This window comes from Pteropus alecto, unplaced genomic scaffold (assembly GCF_000325575.1).
Source record: "Pteropus alecto unplaced genomic scaffold, ASM32557v1 scaffold118, whole genome shotgun sequence".
Classification (NCBI taxonomy): domain Eukaryota; kingdom Metazoa; phylum Chordata; class Mammalia; order Chiroptera; family Pteropodidae; genus Pteropus; species Pteropus alecto.
Window position 1 is genome coordinate 752,066 of NW_006440654.1, and position 15,655 is coordinate 767,720.

Here is a 15,655-nt window from a genome sequence, read left to right on the forward strand (position 1 = left end):
GGGGGCGCGCGTGCGGGCGGCGGCGGGGGGGGCGGGGGGGGCCCGCCCGCCTCTCTGGGAAGGATGGCGACAGGGGAGGGCTTCCCCACGCCACCCTGTAAAGCTTTGCTTCTGGGGGCGTCCAGAACAGCCATGTTCCACACGGAACGTTTAAGGCTCGGTGTGATTTCTGTGTCTTTTGGAACTTTAAGAATACTTGATATGAGAGTTTAATTTGATTCATTCGTCCGTTTCTGGGTGCCTACCCGGAGCCTGGCCCTGGGAGAGGTTGGGTGCCTGCCCTCCCCACGCCACCCTGTAAAGCTTTGCTTCTGGGGGCGTCCAGAACAGCCATGTTCCACACGGAACGTTTAAGGCTCGGTGTGATTTCTGTGTCTTTTGGAACTTTAAGAATACTTGATATGAGAGTTTAATTTGATTCATTCGTCCGTTTCTGGGTGCCTACCCGGAGCCTGGCCCTGGGAGAGGTTGGGTGCCTGCCCGTCTCTCCAGGGCCTGACCTGATTGGGGGGGACAGCAGACAGACGGGACTAGTGGGTCCGAGGGCAGATGCAGCGCCTCAGGATGCTGGGCTCTGCCCGGGCCCCTGTGCTGTGGGTTGTGGAGCCCCAGACCTGCCCTGCTCCGACCCTGGCCTGGCGGGAAGTGCAGGTGCCTCCTGGGCCTGTGCAGTCCACCCTACCGCCGCCACCGGCTGCGTCAGCTCCTTGGGGCCAGGTAGTGTCCGCGGACTTGGTGGATGTGCCGGGCCCTCGCCGCTGTGCCTTGTCCCCAGCACAGGGGTTTTGATGGGACCGAGCTGGTCCTCACTGTGGGGGTTCCAGCCGTCTCCCCACCTCAGCACCCATGTGTTCCCCTTCCAAGCCATGGGTGGCCTCAGTTGTTGACCGGAAGTCAGGCTGGTTTAGGAACATGGCCTGGAAGTGTCCTCAGTTCTGCCTTCCAGGGCGGGTGTTAGTGTGGGGCACAGACAGCCCTTGAGAGCCGGGTCGGGAAGGCCAGGCTCTTTGAGCGGGCGAGGCCGCGTGTGCCTCAGTCTTCCTGCGGCCAGGGCAGTGAGCACACTGGGCCCAGGGCACTATGGACGGTCACCAGGCCAGCATCCTGGTGCCTGGTGTTTTCAGAGTGTCTGCTGCAAATGGTTGGATGGGATGGTTTTCAGATGCTCTGGGGGAATTTGGCTTTTAAATGTGCTCTTTTATGTCATAGCTGGCCTCGTTTGCAGAGCCGATACTGCCGTTAACTCCTGTTTAACGCCTGAGAGTTTTAAAAGAATGATGCCGAGGCCGCTTCCCACTGGGGCCCCTGCGCCAGCCCCCCTTCCTCGTGGCAGCAGGAGCTCGCAAGTCCCCTGTAGAAAGCAGCGTCAGCGCATGGTCTCAGGGCTGAGTGCCAGCGGTTCCCACGGGCCAGGCAGAGCGGGCTCTCTGCCAGGTGCTCAGACTGGGGCCGAGGCGGGGTCCCCTCGGCTGTTTCAGCTCCGTCTGGAAGGGGTGGGGCAGAGCCGTCCGGAGAGAGAAGAGTGTGGCAAGTGTGAGCATGTGCCCTAGGTGACAGGAGCGAGAGGCTGAGGCCGTGGGCATGTCCCAGGAGTGGGGAACGATGCCTCTGAGGAGGGCCTTGGTTCTGTCTAGTGAGATGTGCATGTACGTTGGGATAGGAGCATGGTGTCCTGGGCTGCTGTGATCAGAACCTGTGACAGGGACAGATTTGAGCACGTGGGCAGCGCGGTTGGGGAGGAGGCGAGGCCTTGGCCCCGATACCTCGCTGCGCGGCACGTTGGGCGGGAGCGCCTCCTGCTGAGACGCAGGCGTGGGGCGGCCGTGGCTCGAGCGTGTGGACTGGGCAGCGCCATGCTGGCAGCAGGCTCTGGAAGGCGGGCCCGGGGCAGAGCCGAGGAAGCACCGCCGAGGCGTGGAAGGTGACCTCCCCGGGCGTGCGTGAGGCCCGCAGGGCCTGGACAGGCCTTGGGGACAAGGAAGGGAGTGTGAGGCAGAGCATGGGGGCTGCTCTCTCCCTCGGCGTCCAGGAGGGTCCTGGACGCCTGGCCCCACTGGTCAGCGCCCGGGGGGCATCTGAGCGGGTGTCTGGGGGATGTCTGGGCTGACGTCTGGGCTGACGTCTGGGCTGACTGTGGCTTTCTGGTCTCGCCCCTCAGAGGGAGAGCGACGAGGAGCTCCAAGCCGCCAAGGAGCAGCTGAAGCGCTGGCAGCGGCTGCGGCACGACCTGGAGCGCGCCCGCCTGCTGGTCGAGCTCCTGCGCAAGCGCGAGAAGCTCAAGCGGGAGCAGGTGCGTGCCCGGGCGCCGTGGGCCTCCTGGGCATGGGCTTTGGGGCCTGCGGTCCTTGGCCCGGCCCTCCTCCGAGCCATTCTCACGCGTGGCGTGGGCCAGGTGGCCGGCCGGGGTGACCTTGACCTCTTAGAGCGGGGAGTGGGGGGAGGTGGGCGGGACAGAGGCATTGTGGTGTCCGGTGTGGTATCCAGGATGGGACTGGGCCAGGGAAGGTAGGAGCAGGGGGCACATGGAGGGTGTTTGGCGGCGCCACGCATGACGCGCCAGGCCCTAGGCCTTGGGGGGTTAACGGGCAGTGGCCCAGGTCAAAGGTGAGTGTTTCAGGTAGGGCGTCGGGGCAGGGGGCGGTGGGTGCTGCATGCCAGGAGGCAGGCTGGAGCAGAGCAGCGTGAGGACTGAGCGCTGTCGCCCCCAGGTGAAGGTGGAGCGCATGGCGCTGGAGCTGCGGCTGACCCCGCTGACCGTGCTGCTGCGCTCTGTCCTGGACCAGCTGCAGGACAAGGACCCGGCTCGCATATTCGCCCAGCCGGTGAGCCTGAAGGAGGTGGGTGTCCGCGCGCTGTGACCGCCCCGCGCCGCTGCTGGGTTAGGGACGCTGACTGGACGGCATGGTGACCAGAATACGTGTTTTTATCTGACCTACTTTTTTGTTTCATTGCAAACTGATGAACACGTTGTTGTAAAGTATTGGGAATGAAAAAGTCCCGCCTAGAAAGCACCTCTCTGCAGGGGTGAGGTCTGCCCGGCCCAGCACCGCAGCGACTGTTTCAGTAAAGAGGAGTTCCTCAGGTGCGGGTGGGAGTTTGCTGTCCTCAGTGCTGCCACTTGGTACTGCGAGAGTCGTTTCTGCCGTGCGCGAGTTCACGTGTGCGTGCGTGTGTGTGCACGTGAGACTTGGTGCTGGCGTGTGTTCTCAGGAGACCCCTTCGCTGTTTGTGAGTGCTTGTCCCCCGCCTCGAGCAGGTACCAGACTACCTGGACCACATCAAGCAGCCCATGGACTTCGCCACGATGAGGAAGCGGCTGGAAGCCCAGGGGTACAGGAGCCTCCTTGAGTTCGAGGAGGACTTTGACCTCATCGTGGACAACTGCATGAGATACAATGCCAAGGACACGGTGTTCTACAGAGCTGCGGTGAGGCTGCGTGACCAGGGGGGTGTCGTCCTGCGGCAGGCCCGCCGCCAGGTGGACAGCATCGGCTTCGAGGAGGCCTCCGGCCTGCACCTGCCCGAGCGGCCCGCCGCGGCCCCTCGGCGGCCTTTCTCCTGGGAGGACGGTAAGCACCGGGCTGGGTCTGCACCGCTCAGTGTGACTTTAGGTTTCCTAGTAGCCTCGTGAAGGAAAAGAAACACGGCGTTTATTTTCACGACGTACCTCGTACGCTGTGCACCTCAGGTGTCATGGTTTTTAGTACGTACTCAATGTAAAAATTACTGGAGACATTTTTCTTTGATTTTTATTTTTGGCTTGTTACCTCGTGTGTGTTTTACACTCATGGCACCTCTGTTCACACCAGCCACGTTTTAGGTGCTCACTCCAGAGACACATGTGGCGGTGCCCCGCAGGGGACTGCCTGGTTCTGCCTGGTGCAGCCCAGGTTGCGGGTCACTTGGGGGTGTGTACCCAGGGTGGGCCTCGGCAGCTCGTGGAAGGCTGTCTGCTGTGTCATGGATGGCAGCCGCGAGCACAGTCCGCAGTGGGCTCCTCTGCAACTCCTTCTCCTGGTGCCTGGCCCGCCTCCCTCTCAGCCTGGGCCCGTGCCCTACGTGGCCGAGTTGCCTGCTTGCTGGAGCCGGGGCTGTTCTCCATGTGTCCGTGTTCCTGTGCGCCTGCCAGCTCTGCTTTCTGAGACTGTGACAGCATGGGCTTGGTGTGGGCAGAGCGGCCTGTGTCCTTATCACGTGGCCGAGTGAGGGACCTGGGCCCAGGAGCTCTGATGGGCCGTTGGGGTGGCGGGGCTTGGTCATGAGAGGGCAATGTGGCGGGCGGCTCACGGACGGTTGTCCTTTGGCTTCAGTGGACAGGTTGCTGAACCCGGCCAACAGGGCCCACATGGCCCTGGAGGAGCAGCTGAGGGAGCTGCTGGAGAAGCTGGACCTCACGTGCTCCATGAAGTCCAGTGGGTCGAGGAGCAAACGGGCCAAACTGCTGAAGAGAGAGATCGCCGTCATCCGGCACAAGCTGAGCCAGCGGCACAGCCCGCCCGCGGCCGCCGAGTCAGGTACTGGAGGCTTGGAAGACGAAGGCGCTCGGCCTGGGCAGGAGCCGGGGGAGGAAGGTAAGCGCTCGTGCGGGGCCTCCGCCAGCGGGGTCTCCCAAAGCCCACCCACCTGACAGATGGTGTCGCCTGTGTTATGTTTGGGCACCTCAGTAGCTACAAAGTCTCAGGCACAGAATAAGGTTCTTTTTCCAACTGGGTCTTGAAAAACGATGTGAAGAAAACGGTTTAGACCGTGCACAGCCATCGGGTGGTTGCGGGGCGCAGGTGACCTCAGTGGTAGGAGGGCTGCTGGGGTCGTCCGTCGTGTCACGTCGTGTCACGTCGTGTCAGTGGAGGACAGCTGTTCCGTGGGACGCGGCCTCACTCTCACCTGAGTGCCCCGCCTGAGGCTCTGAGGGCTGGGAAGGCCGCTCACCGCCAGTTGCTGGGGAGCACGGCGTGGGGCCCGAGGCGCCCCGCGCGCCCCAGACAGCTCCGTCTCAGCAGTGCTTTTGTGCTTCCGGTGCAAGGACGCCTCGCCCAGCCGGGGCGGGTGTACCTGAGAGGACAGCTGGGCCGCGGGTGTTCGTGTGGACAGGAAGCACATGGTGGGCGGTTACAGGTGCTCGCCTTGTGCTGGGGAGAGGGACCAAGGTGGACACTGCAGTTGTCTGCTCCCCCTTTTCAGATGCTCGGTCCGTACATTTCGGTCACGCAAACAGGTGACTCGAGTAGGGCCCTCCCCCCGCAGCTGGGAGCGCCTGGGTCTGCTCTTCCCGAGCTTCAGAACCAGCTGCACCCCAGTCGTGCAGTTTGCTCTTTGAAAGCCTGTCTCCCGCTGTAGACCGTGCGCCAGCCGGCGCGGCCCGCAGTGCCAAAGCCTGCCAGCCTGTGCGTAAGCGCCGGCCGTGACCGCTTAGTCCCTGAGCTTCGCGGATTCTGCGTGTCACAGCTCCCGTGTCCTGGCGCCGGGGACTGGAGTGCTCGGGCGAGTCTTAGGAAGTGAGCGGCGGTGCGCACCGGGAACCAGCCGTTCGTGCAGCCTTACCCTGCGATGGTGCCTGGTGTGGTTGCAGTGCTGTGATGGGTCGATGTAGGGTCTGCAGCACTGGGCACAGGGTCTGGAACATGGCCTTTGAGTGACGTCAGTCACAGTTGGTCCTAGAGCAGGGCAGCAGCGTCATTTTTAGGGCTCGTACTACCTGGGGTGTCTGGTGCTGGGAAGCGCTTGCTGGTACGGACTCCCAACAGCCGCACGCGTCCGTGGTCCCAGACTGCCCCATTTCGTACCTAGTCCGTCCTCGGCGTCCGGGGTGGTCCCAGGTTGTCAGGTCTGTTGCACCCCTGGGGGTGAGTGTCCTACGACATCGCAGGACCTGTGGGGGGGGGGTCAGTGTGGGACATCTGCTGTCCTCCCAGCTAGTCCCCTTCCTGCTGCCCCGGCTGTCGCTCCAGCCGGAGGGCTCGGTTCCTCTTTGGGAAGACCGCTGTCTGCCCGTCATCTGCCTGACAAGTGAGCGGGGGCGAGGCCGTCACAGCCGGCTCCTGTCGGAGCAGCCTCACCGTGGTCCTGCTCCTCGCTGCCCAGCATGTGCGACTTCCCTCGTTCTCGTGTTGCGGGTCCCTCCCTGGCGTCGGATCCTCACTTGCGAGGTGGGAGCCCCCATTAGGCCCAGGCCCTCGGAAGGCCACCTTTGCTGCTCTGTGGCGCTGGTGTCGTTTTAAAGGAAGCACTCACAAAGCGAGGTCTGAAACGGAAGCTGGCCTAGTCTCACTTGTAGAGTGTCACGTTCTTGTGAAAAATGACTGCGTATGCATAGAGGGCGTTTTACCCCAAGCTGGTGGGAGAGAGCGTGGAGAGGCGGAAACAGCTCGAGGGTCCGGTGTGGGGCGGCCGCCCTGTGAGGAAGCCGCAGGCCTCCGCGGAGCAGGTTGGCGGGCCTGGGGCGTGGTGCCGGGAGGGCAGCTAGGTGCAGGCGCTGGGTCGCTGTGGGAATGTGTGCTCAGGGGTTAGTGTGGGACAGAACCACGAATCTGCCAGAGGACGGGGACCGGCACCACAGCGTCGTCACTGCGCACAGTTGCCGTGATTCCTTGACGCCGGACACGCGCTCCGTCTCAGCTTGTCTGTCAACCACGAGGTCTCCATCGGAGACACTGGAACAGGGAAGCCAGGAGCAGGGTCAGGCCCACTGGACGCCCTTGTCTGAAGGAAGGGAGGCCTCCCGGGCATTCTTGTCCGTCCCTGGGGATATGGGCGTGGGGTCAGCAGCAGGCCTATTGGTCCCGTTGCGCATGCTCTGCGGTTTGGGGCCAGTTCTCCAGCAGGCTGTGGCCGCCTCAGTTCTAGCCTGTGCCCAGGCCCAGTTTGGGGCTGTTCTTCGTGGTGACTGTGGAGCTGGGTGGGGCTCGGCCAGGGCTGGGGGGCAGAGTCACCCCGCCCGCGTCGGCTGCTGAGCCCGTGCGTGCGTTCAGTCAGACGTCGAGGCCACTGAGTTTGGGTCCAGCTGACAGACGGGGCGCAGGACGAAGGCGGGGGCAGCTTCGGGAGAGCAGCGAGTTGCGGGCTGGCCTGGCACAGGGTGCTGTCACCGAGCTACTGCTACTGCTTGGGCCTTTGGCTTTTTGGTTGGGGGAGTTTGGGGTCGTGTATTGAGCCTTGCTTTGGAGTTTCAAGATGGGCTGTCTTGCTTTAGTGTGGCTTCAGAGGGCTTGCTGGCACCACTGAGGCCTGGCCCAGCTGGCAGGATTGTCCCCCGATGTCACACCGAGGGCCCCATCGTGTGTGCGGGAGGACTTTTCACGTGGCGGGGCGCGCACACGGGCGAGCTCTGCCTCGTGGGGCCGTGAGGGGGCAGCACGAGGCCGGGCCGGCTGGTCGGGCTGTGTACAGCGGGTGGGACGGGGTTGGACGCCGCGGCTCTGGCCGGTCTCCGTGGCTTTGCGTGGAAGCGTGTGGCGGGCGTAGCTGGCCACCGCGTGTGTCAGGGGTGCAGCACTGTGCTCGCACACCCCAGGGCATCCGAGCTCTGAGTGTATTTGCCTAGACGAGGTGTCCCAAGCGGGAGGCCCAAGTGGCCATTTTGCGGACTTGACATGTTCTAGTGCATGGAATTTCGGGTGCTGAGTTCTGTACTCACAAACTGAGACTCTACGCTCAGGTCGCACAGTCCGTTTTAGAAGCTAGCCGAGCGTGAGGCTCTGCCCTCATCTGGACTGTGTGCCACAGTGAGCGGAGCGTCCACACTCACCGCCTTTCAGCAAGGCTCCCACAGGACACGTGCTCTGTCGGTGAGCCCGGTGCGGCTGACGGCGCTGGGCACAGGTCTCCCCTCTCGCGGGTGAAGACTGAGGCTTGTGGGTCCTGCCCCCAGTCACCTGAGCAGCCTCTGCTTTGACCATTGCCTTGCACCTGCCCGCCCCCTCGACGCCACGTGGTCTTCATGTGAGCCCTGGTGGGGGCGCGCAAAGGTGGCCACCTCTGGCTGGAAGGAAGTGGAGTCGGGAGGCCCTCTGGTGAGGTCGTGAGCATTGCGTTTGCCGCGGGGCTCCCGCTGGGGCAGGAGAACATTTGCGTGGGCGCGTGTGAGTGGCAGGGGAGCACTGGACCGCGGGACCAGGGCCACGGGAACCTGGTGGCTGATGCCCCGGGGGGAGGTTCCCTGGGGCCAGGCAGGACGGGGGTGGCACGCGCGTGGCTGGGCAGCGCGAGGGGGAGCCCAGGAGGGAGGGAGGCTGCTCAGGCTCCTGTCACTGCTGCCCAGTGCTGCCCAGCGCCTGGCCACCTGGCCAAGACTGAGGCGGACAGCTGCAGGGACTGTGGCGACACTTTGGGTTTAATGGTCAGGATGGGTGCCTGGTGTTGGGGCCTGAAAAAGAGGCCCAGGAGGTCAGGAGGCAGGAAGTGAGCTGAGCCGTCTGCTCGGGCAGCGGGAGGAGGGCGGTGGCCGCGCTGCCCCAGTCTGCGTCCACGTAGTGCCAGGTCACCGGGAGCTCCGCACGGCTCCCGTATCTGTCTGGCCAGCCCACCTGTGTGTTTTGTGCGTCTTGTCGTCTTACATCTGTTTGTGACTTTGGGCAGTGTGTGGGGAGGGTCCTTCACCAGCCAGCGTGTCAGCCCATGCGGCCCATGGGTCAGCGTTCCCAGCTCGTAGGTGCCACAGTGTCCAGGCCTGGGGTGTCGTGCACCCGTGGTGTCAGCCGTGTGCACTGGGCGAGTGAGCAGGTCTCTCCTACCTAGAACGGACTTTCACAGCAGCTCTCTGTTGGGGTGCACTCCCCCTTGGTACAGGGGTCACCTGTAAGGCACTCTGACAAGCTTTGAATGGCACTTTGCAGGCCCGGCTGCCCTCGCAGCCAGCCAGAGCCCGAGCCCGGCTGTCCGAGAGGTGAGCAGAGTGCTGCCCGCACCCCGTGCTAGGTGAGCAGAGTCCCCCCGACACCGGCTTTGGTAGAGCAGACTCTGTAAGTCGTGTAGCTTTTTGTTATTAGAATGAATTTGGGGTCCAAGTGTCAACCTTCTATCTTTCAAGGGGGTTTGAGGACTTGCGGGTTTAATAAAATGAAAGCTTACCTGGGGACGACAGTCAGTGCCGAGGGTGTCAGTGGTTCCCGCGGCTGCCGGTCGTGGGCTGTCGTCAGTCTCGCTCAGAAGGAGCCCGTGTGCTCCCCGTGGAGCTCCCGGTGGGCCGAGGGCCGCCACCCGGCTCCACGTGGTCTTGGACTTGTCGTGTCTGTGTGAGACGTCCCTGAGAACCTTTTTAAGGAGGTTAGCGTGGTCTTTGAAAGACTCTTTACTTTTGCAGTCGTGTTAAAACGAGAGCTGACGTGTGTAGTTTCAGAGTGTGGCGTGGATGTCCCTGGGGCTCCTTCCTAGGGTGGTTCCCAGCCCCTCCGCACGACCGGTCTGGGCAGGCCTCCCGAGGCCGGGAGAAACGGGGCAGAGGGCGCGCTCTGGGCGCCCGCCTGGCCGGGTGGGGTGGGGGCGCCCGCGTAGACGTAGTCGTGGGTGCTTTTCCTCTCTCAAGGTAAGTGCACTGTCGATTGAGAAATGGTCGCGAACTCGAATGATGCGTTTAATGTTGGCGAATGTGAAATGCTGTTTCACAGTTGTTTCCAGAGGGTGGTTCCACACCGCGGGGCACCTGGACCCAGCGCCAGGCCACCTCAGCCCGGGCTTAGGGACATGCCGGAGTGTGACCTGCGGGCCCGGGCCGGGCCGCCGCGGCCCCCACTGCTAGCAGACAGTTGTGTGTGATGCTTTGTTTCCTTAATTGAATTAGTATTTTGGTGGACTTCACATTTATAGTAAGTTTTATAATAGATTTTATAATTACCGGTTTTCAAAAATCACTTTATTTATAATTTTTTCAGGAGATAAATCTCCCCCTAAACTTGAACCATCAGATGCATTACCTCTTCCTTCAAACTCGGAGACTAATTCAGAACCACCAACCCTCAGACCAGTAGAACTCAACCCAGAGCAGAGTAAACTTTTCAAAAGAGTCACATTTGATAATGAGTCACATAGCGCTCGCTCTCCGAGCGCGCTGGTACTCGGACGCCCTCCAGAGCCCACCGTCGCCCGTAGTGGCGATGCTCCGGCGGCGGCCTCCGCGGTGGCGGAGCCATCAAGCGATGTAAACAGACGCACCTCTGTTCTCTTCTGCAAATCGAAAAGTGTAAGCCCCCCAAAGTCTGCCAAGAACACTGAAACCCAGCCAGCTTCTCCTCAGCTAGGGACCAAAACCTTTTTGTCTGTAGTCCTTCCGAGGTTGGAGACTCTTCTGCAGCCAAGAAAAAGGTCGCGGAGCACCTGCGGCGACTGCGAGGTGGAGGAGGGGTCCCCGGGAAAGCGCCTGGACACAGGTAAATGCCGGGCCTCGCGCGCCCTCTCTCTCCCCAGGTCTCGGCGTGGGCGCCCCCCGCTGGGCGTCGCTCTTTCCCAGCCGATGGGACAGCAGCGCTGTTCTCTCTGACAGGCCCCGAGTTGTGGGTCCCAGGGCCCCGCACGTCTTTCCCTCTGCGTGTCACCCCACGGGCTCCGGAGCGTGGCCGTCGTGCACGTGCTGCACGTGCTCGTGGACCGGCGGCTCTGGCCGGTGGAGCCACCGGAGGGATGTGGGTTGGGCTGATGCCATATGGCTCCAGTCTGCGGCGTACTGGACGTCACCTCCTAAGGACCGCGTGGGCCCTGGGCGGTGCCGTCCTTGGGCTGGGGCAGCGCTTTGCCCAGTTGACTGGAGAACGGTCTGGCACTTCTCACGACTCCGTGCAGACTCGTTAGCACACGGATGGCAGGTTACCGTTCCTGGCCAAAGCCACACTCGGAGGTGCCCCTCACGCCCTATGAAGCTGCGTGCGCCTGTGCGGTTCACGGCTGGCCAGCAGGGCCCCGTGCGCTCCTTTTGCGAGCTGCATTTTTTTGGGAATCCCGTGGGGTCGACCGCAGGACGCGCCCTGCGCTTTGGTGGCCTGTTCCTCACCGTCCAGCCTGAAGCCCGGGCGTGTCTGTTAGCGACGCTGGCGCGGCTGTTCGTCGTCGCGTTCGGTTCCGCGCTGACCCTGCTTCCCGGCGGTGGTGTGCGCCGTTTACAGCACCTGTCCTCTCCCTGTCCTGTGGGGCCTCGTCTGGGACTGAAGCCCGTCTCACGTCCCCACCTGTGTGTCTGTGCGGGGAGGAGCACGCGCTTCCTCTGGCCGCCGGTGTTAGGCACGTCATCATCGCGGCCGTGAGGGTGTGAGGCTGGGTGACAGCGAGCCAGTCTGCGTCCTGGGACCCGGGCAGGGTCACATAGAGGCGGAGGGCCGTCTGCTGGCCACATCCGTCGGTCAGGTGGCTGTGCCCATGTGGACGCCACAGGAGGCCTCACTCAGGTCCCTTCCTGTGTTTCCGTGGACGGCTCGCATCCCACTGGACCGCATCGGACCCTGTTGCTCGTATAATTAATTTCATAGAAATCCTTTACTCGGGGCTTTTACCTTGATGGGTTGATATCACATTGGAGGTTTTTAGTACCTCGTTAAAGTCTTTTTTTCTCTAAGTGACCCATTCACGTTCCAGGGGACGTAGGTAAAGATGCGGATGGCACATTTCAGTGCCGGAGGTTCCCTGTAACGTCCCCTTCTTAGCAAACTTGTTTTCTGAGTGTACTGTGACGTCCTCACCGCTAACAGTAGTACGTCCGTCACGGGGACACCCTGCCCATGCCAGGGCCTCCAGTCCCCCTGTCCTGTCCGCAGCACGAGCCCCGAGCGCCGCGGGCCGAGGGCCCCCTGCGAATCTGGTGTTCCAGAAGCGGCGCTCACCTGACTCCTCAGGTCCTGCTTGAGCCGTTGTCCCTGTGGCCTCATTCTGGCGACGAGCTCCTGGCGGCCCTGGCAGTCGCAGCTCTCCAGTCCTTGTGGAACAGTGTGGCACCCCGTCCCTGCCGCGGAGTGCAGGCTTTTGCAGGCGGCCATGGCACGTCTTAGAGGAGTGTCCAGGAGCGGCGTGTGCGCCCGGGACCCCAACTGACACGCAGGTCTCTGCTTTCTTCCAGAGTGGCAGTAGAGTCAGTGGAAGCCGCTGGGCCTCACTGCTGTGTGGCCGGGAGCCTTAGTCATGCTGGGGCAGAGTGCCGCCCCCGCCGCCCCCGCATCCATTTCTGGCTTCGCCTCGCCCGAGCCCCCGGTTCTGCGTGCCTGGACCTCTTGCTCCGAGCTGCACCTTCGCGGGCCGAGGACCGAAGCGCTCTCCAGACCCGCCGTCCGTGCTGCCTTTAGGGTCCCCGGTGCTCAAGCATGAAGCACGTCCCACTTAGTCACAGCAGATGGGTTCCCGGGCGTCGGAGCGTTGGCGCCGGCTCTGCTGCTCACGCTGTCTCGTCTCGTGGAGCCGCACTGTCTCCTAGCACCCCGCTTCCGTGGCCGCTGACTCACTCCAGCGACGGACAGTCAGGCCCCAGCTCCTCGCTGCTTGGCCCTCCTCTCGCGGTCCTGCTGCGTGATGCCCGCCGTGCGCATGCGCGTGCGGGGGTGGGGGTGAGGGGCGAGGGGCTCATGTCTTCGGCGACCAGGGCAGAGCCGGTCTCCTAGTGCCTTCAGTCAGACTAAACGGCTTTCCGCTGTTCTCCAGGTCCCCACTTACTACTAACACGCTGGGTGGTTCATGCTCTGGATCCTAACTTTTCTCTCGCTCCGCTGGGACTGGCGTGTCGGGTCGTTTCGGAACGCAGAGAGATCGCTGCACCTTTGCATTTCTGTGATTGTTTTGGATGACGTTGGAAGCATCAGTTCAGCCTTCCTTCCAACAAAACACACACCAGTTCGTGGAGGAGGCCTGTCCCTCCTCTGAGTCAGACGGGCCCCCCAGGAGAACCCGCCTGGTGCTGCCTCCGCGGGCGGGGATGCCGCCTCGGCCCTCCCTGTGGATGGGGGCGATGCCTTAGACAGCCCCTGCCCTGCCTCCATGGACGACTTGTGGACACGTCCTGGCCCTGCCCTCGGCAGGCCCAGAACCCAGCCTGAAGTGATGGGTTCTGGACGGCGCTCGGCGCGCCTCGCGGGCGTTGCTGGACCACTGGCGCGAACTCCGACTCGACTCCACTCACGTCTGCGTCCCGGGCTCTGCCCAGTCTCCCTCCCCTGCCTCTTCATTCTTCCTGCCCGGTTGTCCCGGGCAGGGCCAGCTCTGTCTCTGGTCAGCACGCCAGCACCTTCCTGCTACCACTGCGTCTTTGCGGAGCTGGTCTGGGCACAGGCAGGGTGGTGGGGATCTTATTTGCTGTGTTTTTATGTTTTAATCGAGAGGTCGAAAAACAAACAATGAAATTTTATTGCCAATAGTAAAAATAAAAACGCGTGAATGAAACACTGGGCCGTGCGCCCTCACGGGGCCACTGGCCTCTGCGCCGCTCCCACACCGGGCTGCGTCGTCTGTTTGGGGGGCTCCGTGTGCACACCACGTGGCCCAGGTGGACGGCGGGGAGCATGGCCCGCTCCTGGCTTTGCCTCTTTGGCTGCCAGCTAGGGGGTTCTTCAAGGCCTGATGAGGGTGTGGCAGGTGTGGACCGCGGCCGTCACACCTATAGCAGCACCTGGGGCTTCTCACCGCCTGGCTGTGCTGTGGCCACTGTGAGTGGAGGGCCAGCCTTGGCCACCTTTCTCTAAAGACTGCTCGGGGACCCTGCGGGCACCCCTTCCGCACACGGCCGGAGCTGCCGCGCCAGCCTCAGTCCAGCGAAGGGCGCTCCTTGCCTCCTAGCACACCCTCCGATGCCCTGACGGGAGCGGGGGCACAGCTGCTGTGCGGGGGGCCTGGGGCCTTTCCCAAGGGCCACCTCGCCTTCCACATTCGTAGCGCGTCGGCCTCACTTCGGCGTCTGAGGACTGGTGCCAAGGAGCCGCTGAGGTGTGCGTGGCCGGGGACGCAGTTTGGGCGCGAGACCCGGTGCCGATGGCCGCCTGCCGATTGTGGGTGGCCCGTGGGCCGTCTGCAGACCTGCAGAGCCGGCCCAGCTGAGTGTCACTTCAGGTCCTTGCAGCAGCTGGCGGAAAGGGTTGGCACAGGGAGCCTGGAGGGGAGGCAGGGAGACGTGGAGCCAGCAGGCCAGCCCGCCTGCCACCGCCGAGGAGGGTCGTGGCTGTTGTCAGGCCCTGCACCAGCCACAGTGGCCTCGGCAGCAGGGCACGTCTGTGGTGCCGGCCACTCCACAGGTGCTCAGTGACATTTTACAGGGAACGCGTGACAAGCCGTGTAGATGAAGAGCTCAACACCCTGGCTGTGTGCCCCTCTCGCTCGGTCCTTAGATGAAAAGTAGTGATCGCTCTTATGTCTCAGATCGAGGCTTCCCCATGTTTAATCTTTTCCCTTCGTGTGTCACCTGGTGGTGGTTGTCCCCAAGCACGTCACCTCCTAATGGACGTCACGGTGCGGCCTATGTGTTCTGGTGCTGGGTCTCCTTTGTCTTGGACGCCTTTCTGCTCGGGGGCCTCCCCCACTCTGCCCTTGGCCAGGTGGGCCGGCACCTGCCGCAGGGCCCGGGGGGCTGTCTGCAGGAGCCGCGTGTACGGGTCCCGGGGGAGGGACTCGCCCATCACGGTTTGGAGAGGCTTCCTGGCCGGGCCGGCGAAGGTGCGCCCACGGGTCTTGTGTGTTGTATGCGGCGAGGCCGTAGCTGGGCCTCAGTTCTCTGCGAGTCTGGCACAGGGTGTGTCTGGACCGGGCTGAGTGAGGGCGCAGGCAGTGGCCTCAGCCTGGTGCTGGGCCGGGACGTGCGTCTGCGTGACTGGCCCCTTCTCCCTGGCCTGGATCCCACATACTGGGCTCCATCTGTCCGTCTGTCTATCTGTCTGGGTTGAGTGGGCCGCTTCTGACTTGCCTGACTCAAATTGGGGTTGCTCTGTTGTTGGGGGGCCCCACCGTGCCCAGACAGTGCTGTCTGCGCCCTCCTGAGAACTGTCACCCTGCAGGACCCCGAGGGTTGGAACGCAGGTCCTGTCCTTTTGCTCCTCCCGTTTGCTCCAACCTGCCGTTGGGGCCGGGGTCAGTTCCTACACGTTCGGGGGTGACAAGACGCTAGTCGTGTCTCATGCGTCACCTTAGCTGCTTTTTCCAACGTGGTTTGGCAGATGCTGACAGATTTCTAGATTACAGAATGAGCGTTAACACCAACTGTCCACAGTCACTGCTTATAAACACAGCTTAGTTTTTAAATTAAAAACACTTAGTTTTTCTGAAAGCCAAGGGCGTTAAGTCCAGCAGAAGCCCAGCCAGACGCCTGAGGTACTCAAGGGAAGCGCGTAGCTCTAGTCTGTTCGTCAAGCAGCAAAGCCTGGTCTGTTTCTGCTTTTTGCTTCTTAGTTGCCATCAAGGTTTATTCGCCTCTCACTTAAAAGTAAGTCACATTCACTGAGAAAACGCAGAAAAGTAACACTGGTGGACCTCGGAGAGACTGTGGGCTTGGTTCCAGACACTGCAGTAAAAGCTGTCGCGATCGAGTGAGTCGCACGAATTTTTTGGTTTCCCAATGCGTATAAACGTTTCGTTTACACTGCACTGTAGTCCATTAAGTGTGCGTTATGTCTGAACAACGTATGTACCTTAATGAAAAAATACTTAATTGGTAAAAAATGCTAACCGTCGTCCGAGTCTCGCGCAAGTCGTAGTCTTTTTGCTGGTG

At 62.4% G+C, this 15,655-nt stretch overlaps 1 protein-coding gene across 10 annotated transcripts in view; it reads left to right on the top strand.

Annotated features, from left to right (window-relative positions):
- Window positions 1-15,655, top strand: part of BRD1 (bromodomain containing 1) — a 54,047-nt gene that overhangs the window by 30,204 nt on the left and 8,188 nt on the right. For 2 of the 10 annotated variants that reach the window (XM_025051025.1, XM_006917856.3), the window contains 5 exons: window positions 2,159-2,290; window positions 2,709-2,837; window positions 3,257-3,569; window positions 4,311-4,571; window positions 9,867-10,361. In XM_025051025.1, coding sequence (XP_024906793.1) covers window positions 2,159-2,290; window positions 2,709-2,837; window positions 3,257-3,569; window positions 4,311-4,571; window positions 9,867-10,361 — 1,330 coding nt within the window. Of the gene's footprint in view, window positions 1-2,158; window positions 2,291-2,708; window positions 2,838-3,256; window positions 3,570-4,310; window positions 4,572-9,866; window positions 10,362-12,034; window positions 15,631-15,655 lie in introns of those variants that run through there. The other 8 variants (XM_025051032.1, XR_003048135.1, XM_025051027.1 and 5 more) reach the window with 8 other exon arrangements.